We start from the raw sequence: 13,827 nt of genomic DNA, 5'->3' as shown, positions 1-13,827 counted from the left end.
ACAGGACAACTGCGCCACATCAAAGGGACGATGGACGAAGCCATGTACCGTCAAATCTTGGGTGAGAACCTCCTTCCCTCAGTCAGGGCATTGAAAATGGGTAGTGGATGGGTATTCCAGCATGACAATGACCAAAAACACACAGCCAAGGCAACAAAGGAGTGGCTCAAGAAGAAGCACATTAAGGTCCTGGAGTGGCCTAGCCAGTCTCCAGACATTATTTCCCATAGAAAATCTGTGGAGGGAGATGAAGGTTTGAGTTGCCAAACGTCAGCCTCGAAACCTTAATGACTTGGAGAGGATCTGCAAAGAGGAGGACAAAATCCTCCTGAGATCTCCTGAGATGTGTGCAAACCTGGTGCAACTACAAGAAACATCTGACCTCTGTGATTGCCAACAAGAGTTTTGCCACCAAGTACTAAGTCGAAGGGGTCAAATACATATTTTACGCATTGACATGCAAATCAATTTATAACTTTTTTGACATGTTTTTTTCTGGATCTTTTTTTTGTTATTCTGTCTCTCACCATTAAAATTATAGACTGATCATTTCTTTGTCAGTGGGAAAACATTCAAAATAAGTAGAGGAACAAATACTTTTTCTCCTCACTGTTCCTGTCTATATCTTCATGCACCGGAGTTTATGGATTACAAATGATGGATGAAATTACTTAAAAGAAGGCTGAATATACATTTTTAGAAGACCTCCTGGTTAAAAAACTTGTTTCACGAATAAGTGTCTGGAAAAAAACATGTTGCCAGTGGTGGACTATAAGAGTATTAGATCAGTCATTCTAACACCCCTGAGTCGGAACCAAAACTGTGTCTCCATAACATTTCAGTTTGTCTCCCAATAAACAACACAGACGTAACATTTATCATGGTTCATGCAACTGCTTTCAATATATTGTTATATTGTTATGGATAAAGTCTAATAAGGTGTTTTGCAGAATTGTTGGCTTTATATCCAAGATTGCAATTGATAAGTAGGTCACTGAGCTATTTTTTTAAAATTCCAGATGGGTCACCAATCAAATATCCTGTTCATACTTGAGGTATCAGAAGAAAAAAAGGTTAAGAACTAGTGATTTAGATGATCATTCTAAAGAAGCAATACTGTTTCCACTCTTCCTTATTAGGCTTAAAAAAGAACCCCAAAACAATATGATCTACTCCTGCATTATCTATAAATAAAACATTTAAATTCTCACAAGCATTACTAACAATTGCTTAAGGAAACCAAACAGAGCAAATCTAGCTTCTGAATAAAACTAAAAGCATTTCAACGTAAAATAAATTGTAGAGAGCCTTCCTCGGAGCAACACAGGGCTGTCTGAATAAGCATAATATGGCGTGTCATACAATTCATATTTTATACACAGCATTAAAAGGCAGCTCGCTGTCTTTTTGTTGGAGAAGGGCGAGTCAAGTTCCAGATGATGCAGATATTCTATTACACGTGATACATTGTTGCATTTTTGAAAACTATGCTATTAATGAAATTGTATTGTTGGGAAAGTCAAGTGATCTTCTAATTTATAGGAACACTCCAAGCACCATAACCACTGCAACTCACTATAATGATTGCAGTTCCAGGAATGCCCTGACACCCTCCCATTGTAAGGAATCAAACTGTTTTTGAACGGTTTGACTTCTTACTTGGGTATTTCACTGGGTGCCGCTCCCTACCTCCCCTACTTATACTGAAAGGCCTGCAGAGCTTATCCCAGGAGAGCTAACAGAAGTTATTGTTTAGGGAATTCCAGGAAATGCCCCAATCAAAGTGACAATAATGGGGCCAATGTACAAAAAAAAAAAAAAAATAGCAAATCTATTAAATAGTTTGACAAGTCACCAAAATACACCTGGGCAGGTGCACAGTAATGCTGTTAAAGATTCACTGGATCAAATAAGCATACAACCCTGGTTCTGTTAAAAGAGAAGATTCCAAACATTAAAAGATAGTGAATATGATACAATGTTCACAACTTGTAAAGACAAATAGTATCTGTACAAATAGCCTACATTCTCTGAAAGTATAAACAGCATTTGTAAGATGTGTGTTAACTATAGTATTTTCTGTATCTCATCAGGCAAGATGTGGTGAGGTTGTGCACATACACAGTTCAGACTGTAAATCAAGTCTTAATTTTTTAGTATATTATGAATCATAATACAAAGAATATGATGGGAAGGCGTAATATGAAGATGTATATGATTTGATTTCTGTGTGTTTCATGACAGAACCAGAATGCGTGTTTTGTGATTTATTTTGTTTTATTGAACAAAACTGTTTGTATTGTACTCTTTAATATAATGTCACAATCTATAGAAAGTTAAATGGAATCTAAGCATTAAAATAATTATGAAATCAAAGGAATTGTTTGTTACACTGTTACAACTGTTTCCAGTAATACTCATTGGAGTTGCGAGATGCCAAGCTAAATATGACTTTAAAAAAACAAAGTAAAAGTGTAGGCAGAGGTGTTGTGGTAAATGAAGGGTACTCTAATTCAGCTGATGGGCTTTCGCTGTGCAATCATACGCACTCTGCTTAGAAATTAGACAAAATGACAATAAGTAGATAATTTTGTGCTCTAAATATGAAATGGTGTAATAGGAAAATCAGTGGGCCAATTAATCCTTAATGGCTTTTGTAGTTGACCCACTTGTTTCTGACACAGCACCATTTTCTGAAGGCAGCATCAATTCGTAATACTGGTTATCATTCAGAGGTAAGCAAGAGCTAAAACATTGTGGCAGCAGTAGCTTCCTGGTGGTCTCCTGTAGTGGGAACCTCCGGGGGGACATTATTTAGTCTTTCATATGCAAGTCTTCCATCTTCTCCTAAACAAATAAAACAAAACAATAGAAAAAAGAAGAAAACAATTAGTCTTGGAAGAATAGATCTCCCTTTGAAGAGAGGATGTTTATACTAACTAAGCACCCTGAGGGGTCACACTGATTTCTATGTGGCCCCTGGGTATTCAACTACCAAATACATTTTCCAGTAAAGGGTACGTTAAACCAACCTCGTCCAGGATTTCCTTTAATTTACTTAACATTACTGTCACATAAAAAGCAGCTCATAGCAGGACCTATGTATTTATTTATTTTTAAAAATTCTTTCTTGTATTGAGACAATGGTAAAGAGCGTTACAGAATGAAATGTAAATGCATGAGTAAAAAAGAACATACAATGTATTGGTCATCTTCAGGATTATACTTACATTTCCGCTACGTCTGTCTCATTTTTTTCATTATAAACAAAATGAAACTATAACATGACAGATGGGACCAAGCTGGTATGCTGTCGTGTCGCTGTGTACAAAGGTTGTTGCACATTTATATGCAAATTCTAATTTAAGCAAACCTGCTATCAGTGGTGGGTGTGAAACTCGCAGCTAATTTTACATGAGTAAGGGTAAATGCACGCTCTGCCAGTCTATAATCATATGAGGATTATTAAAAGTGCAATATACATCTGACTATGGCTTCGTTTGATTTCCCTGATTTCTGGTATCCTTGACTTTTGGTTTTCATCATCGTTGTGACACTTTCTGTTTCCCTGAGCTCGGCAAGTATTCAGACTATTCTTGGATACGTTAAAGGGACACTATAGTCACCTGAACAACGTCAGCTTAATGAGGTTATTCAGGTGAGAACTATAGCTCCCTGCAACCTTTCTCATGTAAACACCTTCTCAGAAAATACAGTGTTTACATTTAAAAGCTAGGAACACCTCCAGTTGCAGTCACTCAAGAGTGAACCAGAGGGACTTCTGAGTTGATGGAGGCATAATATGCCTCCATCCACTCAGATCTGCTGTGCACGAGCATCCTGTGATTCAGTATCTCCTCCCACTGCATGCAGACACTGAACTTTCCTCATAGAGATTCATTGATTCAATTCATCTCTATGAGGAGATGCTGATTGGCCAGGGCTGTATTTGAATCATGCTGGCTCTGCCCCTGCTCTGCCTCTTTGTCAGTCTCAGCCAATCCTATGGGGAAGAACTGTGATTGGATCAGGCTATCACATGTCAGCAGACTGCTTGTTTTTCCTGAGTCTAACAGCATGCAGATTTACAGCTTCTGGCTTGAATACAGTAAGAGTTTTACTATATTTATGGAGGCATGAGGGGCCCAGGGAGGCTAGATGGTAGTGTTAACACTGTAGGCTCAGGAATACATGTAGCTGCACTGGTGACTATAGTGTCCCTTTAAGTCCGGCCATTCTAAGGTCCGGTTATACGTTATCCTTAGTCCTAGGTGTGATATTATTCTGCGTGCTGGATCACTTAGTAATCCTGACAGAAGCAGAGAAAGAGGCATTCGGGTTCTTGGGAGAGCGTGGTTATGAGAATATTGAAGAATAAAAGAGAGAGAATATGAGAATATCAAAGCAGTTTTCTTTTGCCTAGGAAGGAGCCAAACTATACGAGTGTAGCATAAATTTATGGTGGAGGAAGTCAGACACAGAATGAGATTTTCTCCAGCAGCGTTCAGTAGTTGTGAAGCATTTTTGGAGGTAACGAGTCAGCTTAGTGTGGCAAGGTTGTAACCAGGGTCGCTTACAATGTTTAAATATAGGAGGTGCCATGAAATTCTGCTTGAGCATGGTACTAAAGAGAGATAGTGGAACTAAAATTTAATATAGTTTCTGGGTACACACTAGGGCTATTTTAGAGGCAGTGCTCTCCCCTCTTTTTTTGACAGCACCCCTAATAAATGTGGGTCCTGAGCACCTCTGACCGCACTGGAGCCAACAATTTTTGGGAAGGGAAAAAAATCCATTATTTCTTTGTCCATTGCTGTCCTATGTACTCAAAATGAAAGCAGTAGAAAGCCTACTTGTTGTATGAAGTTAGTTAATTTTTCTTTTTCATTTTTCTAAAGCTGCATCTACTTCTGGTAAACTCTCCTGCTTATATCAGCATTCAGTCATTAATGGCCTTTGGCCAATGTCATAGGCACCACATCTACATTTACAATAATTGTGAAAGATGATGTCATTGGTCTCTCTGGATGCTTTATGGAGACTTATTCAGTATTTCATCCAAATCCCAGAATGCCACTGTGACATGTCTGATTTTGAAACTCGTGACAACTGAGACTGCTGGAGTTGTAGAGGGAAGGTGACCGTTCCAACAGGTGTGAACAACAAAACAATCTTTTTTTTTTTGTTGCAGGTTACTTTTACATACATAAATTACAATGCCATAATTGAAGAATGCTTTGCATTTAACTAAAACAAATATTTTTGTTATTATTGCCATTAATATAGAGCCATCATATTCCTGACTGCTTTACAATTGTAATGTGGAACTTATCAGCAAATGAGACACATAGGAACAAGAGCTTAATGAGGATCCTGCTCGAATGAGTGTACAATCTAGAGAGACAAGGCACCATATGTTTCAATATATCCCCACCAATGTGTAAAACAAATGCTCACAAAACACATTTCATAATGTTTTTCACAAATATTAACAGTAGATTTACTTACCCAGAGATAGTAATGTTTCGGATGCTATTTCCCTGATCTCTTTATTATCTGATTGACAGAGCGTAACCAGAATTTTAACGCTTTCTGTAGCCTAAAATAAAAATAATAAAAATTTCAAAAAATTAAAAACCATATATGTATATATATCAATATATCTATATCTCTATATGCATACATATATTTATTTAATACCTGTATTATTTATACATTCCCAACATATTCTGCATGCTGTACAACAGAGAAACAGAAGTAAATGCAAGGAGACAGGTTTAACTTAGAGGAACAGGTGGTGTCGGCCCTGGTCAGGCAAGTTAAATGCCACTGAGATGATCAAGTGAGTAATTGCAGTTTTAAAGAGACACCCTAGGCTGGAGTTGCTCTTCAGAATGCCTTATATAGAAGCAAAAAAAACATTTAAAAATAAATAAACAAAGGGTATTGCTAATGTCTACAATTTGCTGCATATCTGCAGGGGCCAGGATTTGTCTTATTTTACTCCCATTGTTTTCATAAGTTTATGGGGATGTAGTTTATCTGCCAAAGTACTTTAATTCATAAAACAAATTAAACTACCTGACATGCTGACAACAGACACTAGGCTACTATACAAACTCTTCTATATAACGTTATGAGAAAACCTGTAGAAATCACTTCATCTGCAGCACTATGCTAAGGAAGAAGGTGCAGCTTTCACCAGAAATATTTCTAGGAGTATAAGTGGTTGTGGTTATTAAATAGCAATAATTAATCTTGTCAGAAATATTTGTGAGTCAGTAAAAAGGTAGTTGGTATGATAACACTGTCATTTCCATACCCAAACGTGAGTGTGCAACACTATTAATCCACGCCTCCAAACAGCATTATTATTTTTTTTCCGTTTAGTTGAGCATTAAGGGGGCTCTGTATTTTGTAATATTATTTCTTGATGGTGATTTATATTTTTATTGCATTTACACATAATCCTAACTGGCTAAATAAATCATATCTACCGTATGTTATAAATATCCCAATTAGAAAACAATGAGTTGTGCAGTTTAAAGCTGCAACTATAGAAATAAGATTTAAAAAAAACAACATTTGCAATTACTTATCACCATGAGGGAAAAGGCGCCAAAAAAAACCAGAGCCAAACCATTAACACTTAACACGATCATTGCCTTCCACCTGGCAGCTGAAGAAGAAATCAATAAAGTTTAGACAGTTAATGGCACATAGCTCTATTTAATCGGTGCCAACCATGTACACAGAACTGCCACGCAACTAATGGAAGCAAGAAGCTGCTTGCACAGTGAGGGCCAGTAATTGAAGATAAACAGAGTAAGAATGGAATCTTTGCCCAACTTAAGTGACATACACGCAGACTTGCTACAATCGCACAATAGTCTATATTAACTCCTTTATATACCACTATTGTGAATGCCTCTAAAACCCATGTATATGTAATGCCTCAAGACCATGTATGCATGATTAGCAAACTTTCAAACACATTTCCTATAGACCAATATTGCTATCAAAAATAAGCCCTTAGCAAACATGGGCAGCTCACAGCCACAGCAAATCTCAAATGGATTTGTCAGAATATGTTAAAAACCGCTTGCGTCCTGCCTTGGGTCAATTATATAGACTAGTCAGTGGATTAGTAATGGTCCAGTAACGAACACAGTTTATTCTAATAACCTGCACAGCCCTCTAATCTACCGTAAATCTAATGTATGGCTGAAGACATTTTCAGGAACTGAGTGATGCGATTGAGTTAGAATTGTAACATGGCATTGTCATGGTGGTCTCCATTTGTATTATCTCTATTTTAGATAAGGTTATTCCCCTTTCCATTTTATGTATTTAAAGAATTTTTAAAAAAGATTTTTAAAATGTGCATTTTAAATAAGATGGATTTCTACATATTTCTCTCTTTGTACTAGATTTCTTATCACTGTTCTTTTTAATTGTGACATTGTTTTTTTTATTGCCCAGCTATATGTTCGTTTTACTTTGTTTTTTTTTTTTTTTAAATTCTTTATTTTAGGTGTGCACAGAATTAACAGATCGCAGATATTCGCCACAACAGCGATATTCAGTAAGATAGGTAAACATAGTACAAGTCATGGCATATTTTATACAGGCACATTTTTATAGTTTTTATAGTAGAACACTAGTTTAGGTTGACGCTTAGTTTTCAATATGTTAACATAATGCACATGCCATGTAGAAATAGGTAGAGGAGGGACAAAGGAGGAAAAAACATGGCTCGTGCAGAGAACGTAGATACCAGAGCATTCTAACAATCGATTTATGAGTGTTAATTCTCGCTTGCTTGCCTATTCAGTAAGAAAGTGGGAATGTGTACATTTCTTATAATTTTAACTAGCTTAGACAATTATGTAGTACAGGGTTTTAACGATAAGCTATATGGTGTATACAGAAGATTATACATGCAGAGAAAAAACAAATGTCGCTGAGTAGTCGATTTATACAAGATAGAACATTGCTATCTAAGTGTTGGGCTTAGTGCATGCCTAGTGTGTGTAGTACAAGGTTTGGACGATATGCTATATCAAAGTGCTCAATATGGAAACATGCTGGGTCTAAACCGTAAGCATCATGTAGCTTGTTCACCCTGGCTGGTCTATAGTTCGTGAGCAGGCGCAGGCTCCAGGAGCCGAGTCTTCGCATAATGCAGTGAACTCGAGGTTAGCCAATGCCTGTTTTGCCGTCTCGGTGTTGCCGGGCTCGCGTGGCTGTCAGTGCTGGGAGTCAGGCGAAGTCCAGCAATGCGTGTCGCTGGGCTCCTCTTTGGTTACTCTTGGGCCGCAGCCTTGTCGGATTGAGACTGCCGGATCTGGGCATCAGGAGGTTAATGTCCGCCGGGATGGGTAGTTGGTCGAAGATCATTCTAGCTTGTTGCTGGGTGTCACTTTTACTCCCTCTTTGGGGCCTCCGCTCTGCAGGATGTGCGTAGGGTGCATGTGTGGTAAGCCCTGCTGTAGGGGTACCTCGCTTGGCGGCAGGTTTGGTAGTCGCCGGCGGGGACAATCGCCGTGTGGTGACCCATTCCTCCAGCCCCGCAGCCACTATTGGTCCGGCTTGGTTGCTGCCGCTGCTCGCCGTGGTCTTGGCTTGTGTAGTGGACAGGTAAGGGATCAACTGTAGGGCTGCGGTGCGGGGTGGGAAAGCCATGGAGTCATCAGTCCTCCTGGGCATCTCGCTGTTAGTTGAGAGCTCGGTGGAAGAGCAGTTCTTTCCGCTGACTTTGGAGCACATGGCGTCCGCCATCTTATGTGCTGCGTCCGGGCCCTCGAGCGGGGTGGTGGTGTTGTTGGGTCTTGGACTCATAGCCTCAGGGTGAGGACCGGGATCACCCCCACCGGTCCAAAGGGGGGGGAACGGGGCCGGGTCCCCCCAGGTCTGGGTCTCAGGCTGGGCACCGTGAGGCAGGATAGAGGGGCAGCGGCCGTCCACCCCCCTCACCGCCGGAGTAGGCCTCAACTGGGTCGTCGTAGGTCTCCCCTCCAGGGGACTGAAGCTCGGGGAGCCAGCCTCGCCCTGGATCCAGTGACCCCTTAGCACTAAGGTCCAATGTTGTCGGTCCGTATTTAGTTTAATTTTCATATTTTTCAGCTTAAAGGTTTGTGGTGTGCAGGAGCTGGTCTCTCTTGCGACCGCTCAGCTCGGCGGTCCGGCCCCGCCCCCCGTTTTACTTTGTTTTTAATTTCCATTTAGTTTTTTCGTAATTATTTCACTATTTTCCCTTTTTGTATAGTCCCCCCATAGTCATGTGACTATGTATTACATTAGCCCCTTCATCCTTCCTCATCCTAATATGTTGGCCATACAGCGATTATTAATTTTATAATTTTTCACGCGGGCTGCGGTGCCATCTTGGCACTCCCCTTTTGTTAAAGGGACACTATAGTCACCAGAACATCTACTGCTTAATGTAGTTGTTCTGGTGAGTATAATAGCTCCCTTTAGGCATTTTCATGTAAACACTGCCTTTTCAGAGAAAATACAGTGTTTGCATTGCCCCTAGGGACACCTCCAAGTAGCCACTCCTCAGATGACTACTGGAGGGGCTTCCTGGCTCAGGGCTGCACAGTAAGCGGCCCTGCCGTTCAGCCTGAATTTTCCTCATAGAGATGCATTGATTCAATGCATCTCTAGGAGGAGGTGCTGATTGGCTAAAAACAGTGTTTGGCCCTGTCCCCTTGCCGATTTTAGCCAATCCCTATGGGAAAGTATTGGATTCGCTAAAAATCATCAGTTTTGATCATGTCACCAAGGGGGCGGTGATTCTGATCCTATAGTGATCCTTTAACTTTCATCTTCATATTGGCCACAGGCCTTGTTTTTTTTATTTAAAGGTACCTATGAGGGCTGTCTACCTCCCACTTTCATTACTCATACATGAATCTTTGAATATTTTAAGTATTTATGTTAATTACGTGACGGTCACTTGACTATGATGTCATGTAAACGCTATTTTACAATTTTTGCTTGTAAAACTCTGATATAGCCTGAATAGGTGAAACATGTTAGCATGTTATCTTACTCTATTTTACTTGTTTTTATGAGCGGTTTTCAATAAATTGTACTGAATTTTTATTACCCTTAGACCTTCCTGCTTTTATCCTGACATTTGGACATCAATTTCCTTGGTGGGGAATATACCACCTACCACTTATGGATTGAGCAAACATTTTTTTGCTCTACATCATTGAGTATATTTCTTATTTTAATGTTTTTATCTATACAGTGAGCACTATATTTTATTTCTTGATGTACACACACACACACACAGGATTTTTGGAAAATTTCTACATATCCAAGTGTGGGGATTATTCCACTCTACCTTTAAAAGGTGCTTTGTATATCAGTCAGAATTTTTTTTGTATAATGCTACACACACTTTTAAAGGTTTAAAGTATTTTGGGACTATGCTTGACAGGTATGGTAAAACAGTGCAAATATCTCAAACAATAGATAATGAGATTTTGGATAATTCTAAGAATTTGTGTCCAGCACCTAAAGAAAGACCTTCGAGTTTGCAAAATGTAACTTTCCCACGACCATTATCTAACCTTACCTCCGTGGCTGTAATGCTGGTAAAAATTCTTTTAATTTTATAGGAACATTGTTTAACTGTACACAACATAATTACATAAAAGAATGCTAATTGATTGATCCCTGGTCATAAAATTGACACACCAAGCAGTGTGAGAAATGACAGCAGATCTAGACGCGTAGAAGAGACACGCATATTGTTGAAACTTAAACAACAACTCATACCATAATAATTCCTGCATGACATACAATATATTAATAACCCTCCAAATGTGTAGCTTGCCGATTGTTTCGTTTTGTGTTCTCAGTTTGCATACCTAAACTTTGCCTTGGGGCGCCATTAAAATAAAATGCAACTTGCACAATATAGGTCAATTCTCATGATCACATTAGGTGTCTTGTCCCATTGTGGAACCCAGAACACCAAACCCATGCCTCTAATTACTGATATTTCTTAGCTACTTGTTATGTATGTTTTAAATAGTTTTACTATAGGGAGTTAGCGCAAGGAAATACTGTGTTGTTTTTGGTCAAAAAAAGGCACCCCCCAATTCAAATAATTCTGTGAGAAACCAGATTTTGAGATCACTGTGCTAATGAAATATAACACAAATGAATATTATGTGCTCCCAAAAAAGGGGACAGTCGTCAAGCAACTCTGCTGCTTTGGTTAGCCTGTGTTTACTGGTAAACGCAAGCCAATAAGACCTGTATTTAGTTTTGGTTTTGCCCATAAACTATTCTCTAAGCAAGTAGCACTGCAAAGGCTGAATATTTCTACTGTCTGTGGGAAAGTAATGTTAAAGCTCTGGTGGGAAAGTAATGCTAAAGACTTCATTTCATCTGTCACGCAATGTCACTTTAAAGTGTTCTAACCTGGAGGCATCGGAGAGCCATGCACGCAGCCTTCTGCAAATCAACCTCTGACTGAGTAAGTGCCTCGCAGTAATACAGCAGAGCCTAAAAATCAAAAATAAGTTAGCTGATATTAACTTGGTACAGGATTAGAAACATTTACTAGGACAGTGGGCACTTTATAATAAGATCAATATATTATTTGTCCAAGCTGCTTAGAAAAGGATATTTTTTTTTTAATTCTTTATTTTTGTTGTGCGTAAGTTGATAACATTCGCTGGTGAGGTACCCCAAAGGTAGTCCTCTAGCGCATGAAGACAGTTAAACATAGAGGTACATGGTAAGACAAGCACATTTTTTGTGGCTATAAACAGTTTGGTTGTACATTGCTGATGCTTTAGAGTGATATAACATAACATTGTCATAAGCTGACTACAAGGGTCGCCAACTTGGTGATGTTTGAACAGGTTTAGACAATTCAAGTATAAAAGTAAAGTTAAAGTTAAACAGGTGTAAGCTTGCTTCTTGTACGGTCAGTAATACTAAACAATAAGAGTTATACTAAACAATAAGGTGCTTTGAACAGTTTACTATAAGTAGCTGGGTGTATGCTTTTTATGCTGTAGATTTTATGCAGTGCTACTGCCTGCGGTGTTGCGACCTCGACAGGGCTCAATGTCGGGCATGTTTAACGTTATATAAAAGACGTAATGATTGAGGTAAGATGCCACTGGATCCTGGCAATTCAAGTTATTACGGGCTACTAAAAGGGTGGTCTAAGATATGCATGAGGGTGAGCATTAAATAGGCGTGTAAGCAGGGGCAGTGCAGATAACGTTATTTAAGAATTAAGAATTATAAGGAGAGTGTAAAAGTCCATTGCCGGGTTAGGCCTGACAAGTTCCTTTAATCTTGTCTCTGAGTGTCTGCTTGGCTCTATGCACCGTGTGTACCGCCATTGGCCCCTGCATGTTGTGAGTGGTCTTGTAGATTGCTCAGCCGATGCCCTGTACTGGTAGGCTGACTGTGTGCAGCTGCCTTCCTCCCTTGGTTGTCAGCATTCCAGGGGTCGAAGCTTTCGCTTGTTCCTCTCTCCGGACCCGTCCAGCGGCCTGTGTGTGCTGTGTGCCTTTCCGGTTGGTCCCTTCGCTGCGGGTTGGGGCTCGGAGGTTGGTGGGTGCGGCATGCAAGTTGGAGGCCTCCGGAATCTCCGAGTGGCTGAAAGGTTGGGTATACTGGCCGGTCCCACGTTTGTGTGAGCCTGTGTGAGTGCTGTCTCTCAAGGGCCTTGTCAGTCTTACCGGCCATCTCGCTTTTCGGCGCCATTTTAGTCGGGAAGCCCCTCTGTTAGTTCGTGGCGGGAGTCCGCCCAAGGTTCGCCGGACCGCCGGGCGAATCCAGGCTGCAGCCGCTTTCCTCGCCATCTTGAAGGCTCGGCGCCCGGCATTGAGTTCCGTCCAGTATCTAGCGCAGAGCCGTTCAAAGAACGTCCAAGTATGTTTGGGCGGGTTAATATGAGTGCTCTGTGCCGCAGGCCGTGCCTGTGTCGCCATCTTAACATCTCCCTTACAGGTTCGCTTCACCGCCTGGTCAGTCGCTTGTTCGCGTTGTTTTGCGGGGGTAGTCTGCCCCGGCAGGGACCGGGATGTCCCCCGCCGGTCCAGAGGGGGGGGTAGCGGGGCAGCGTGTGCTTTTTGCTTGCGAGCGGTTCCTATGCCGGGCGAGCGGCCGCCTCCCCCAGGCACCAGTCTCCGCTCCCGCTTAGGCCTCGTGGCCGGTATGAGCACTCGTGTTGCTGTTAATTGCGGGATTCGTGTCGGTGCATTCCGCCAGGTGTCCTGCTGCATATTCCGGGCATCAGGTGCTGCATGCATGATTTTATTGTCCGAAATTATTGCTTGAATGCCCGCTGGTACCGGAGCGCTTCAAGGATATTTCAATAGATAAATTAGTTAAACCCCTTTCCTTCCAAACAAGTATTAACTTTGATCCAGATCTTGTTTTCACTCCCCCCCCAAAAAATGAATTTCAATGGTTCCACTCTATCCATTGCACCTCTCTGACAAAAAGTAGACCTCTCCTTCTAAACTCTATTACACTCTGTAATCTGCTTTTTATGCAACCCATGCTGAGTAAATGTTATTATGCTATTATTTAGTAATAATATAAAATAAAGAAATTGAAGCCCATATGGCTTGGTGGAAAGGTAAACCAAGAAATTACAAATAAGAAAATGGCATTTAAAGCATTTAAAAAAAGAAAAGGGCATTTAAAGCAATCAGAGGCATCCTATATAAGATATAAGGAAACCAATAAATGCAAAACAGCGATTAGATGGACTAAACTAGAAAATGAGAAAGTGATAGGCAAAGAGCAAAATCCAACCCTCAAAATATTTTTCAG

General features: G+C 40.4%; 1 protein-coding gene across 1 annotated transcript in view; it reads right to left on the bottom strand.

The window, feature by feature from the left end:
- Positions 1-543: 543 nt before the first annotated feature.
- RIPOR2 (RHO family interacting cell polarization regulator 2) overlaps positions 544-13,827 on the bottom strand; it is a 215,268-nt gene continuing 201,984 nt past the window's right edge. Inside the window, exons 21-23 of the mRNA XM_063451670.1 lie at positions 11,446-11,529; positions 5,509-5,599; positions 544-2,847 (exon numbers count right to left, since the gene is read on the bottom strand). Coding sequence (XP_063307740.1) covers positions 2,747-2,847; positions 5,509-5,599; positions 11,446-11,529 — 276 coding nt within the window. The 3' untranslated portion in view covers positions 544-2,746. The remainder of the gene's footprint in view (positions 2,848-5,508; positions 5,600-11,445; positions 11,530-13,827) is intronic.

Source organism: Pelobates fuscus, chromosome 4 (genome assembly GCF_036172605.1).
Source record: "Pelobates fuscus isolate aPelFus1 chromosome 4, aPelFus1.pri, whole genome shotgun sequence".
NCBI lineage: Eukaryota > Metazoa > Chordata > Amphibia > Anura > Pelobatidae > Pelobates > Pelobates fuscus.
The sequence above is the reverse complement of the archived record's forward strand: the minus strand, read 5'-3'. Positions and strand labels throughout refer to the sequence as shown.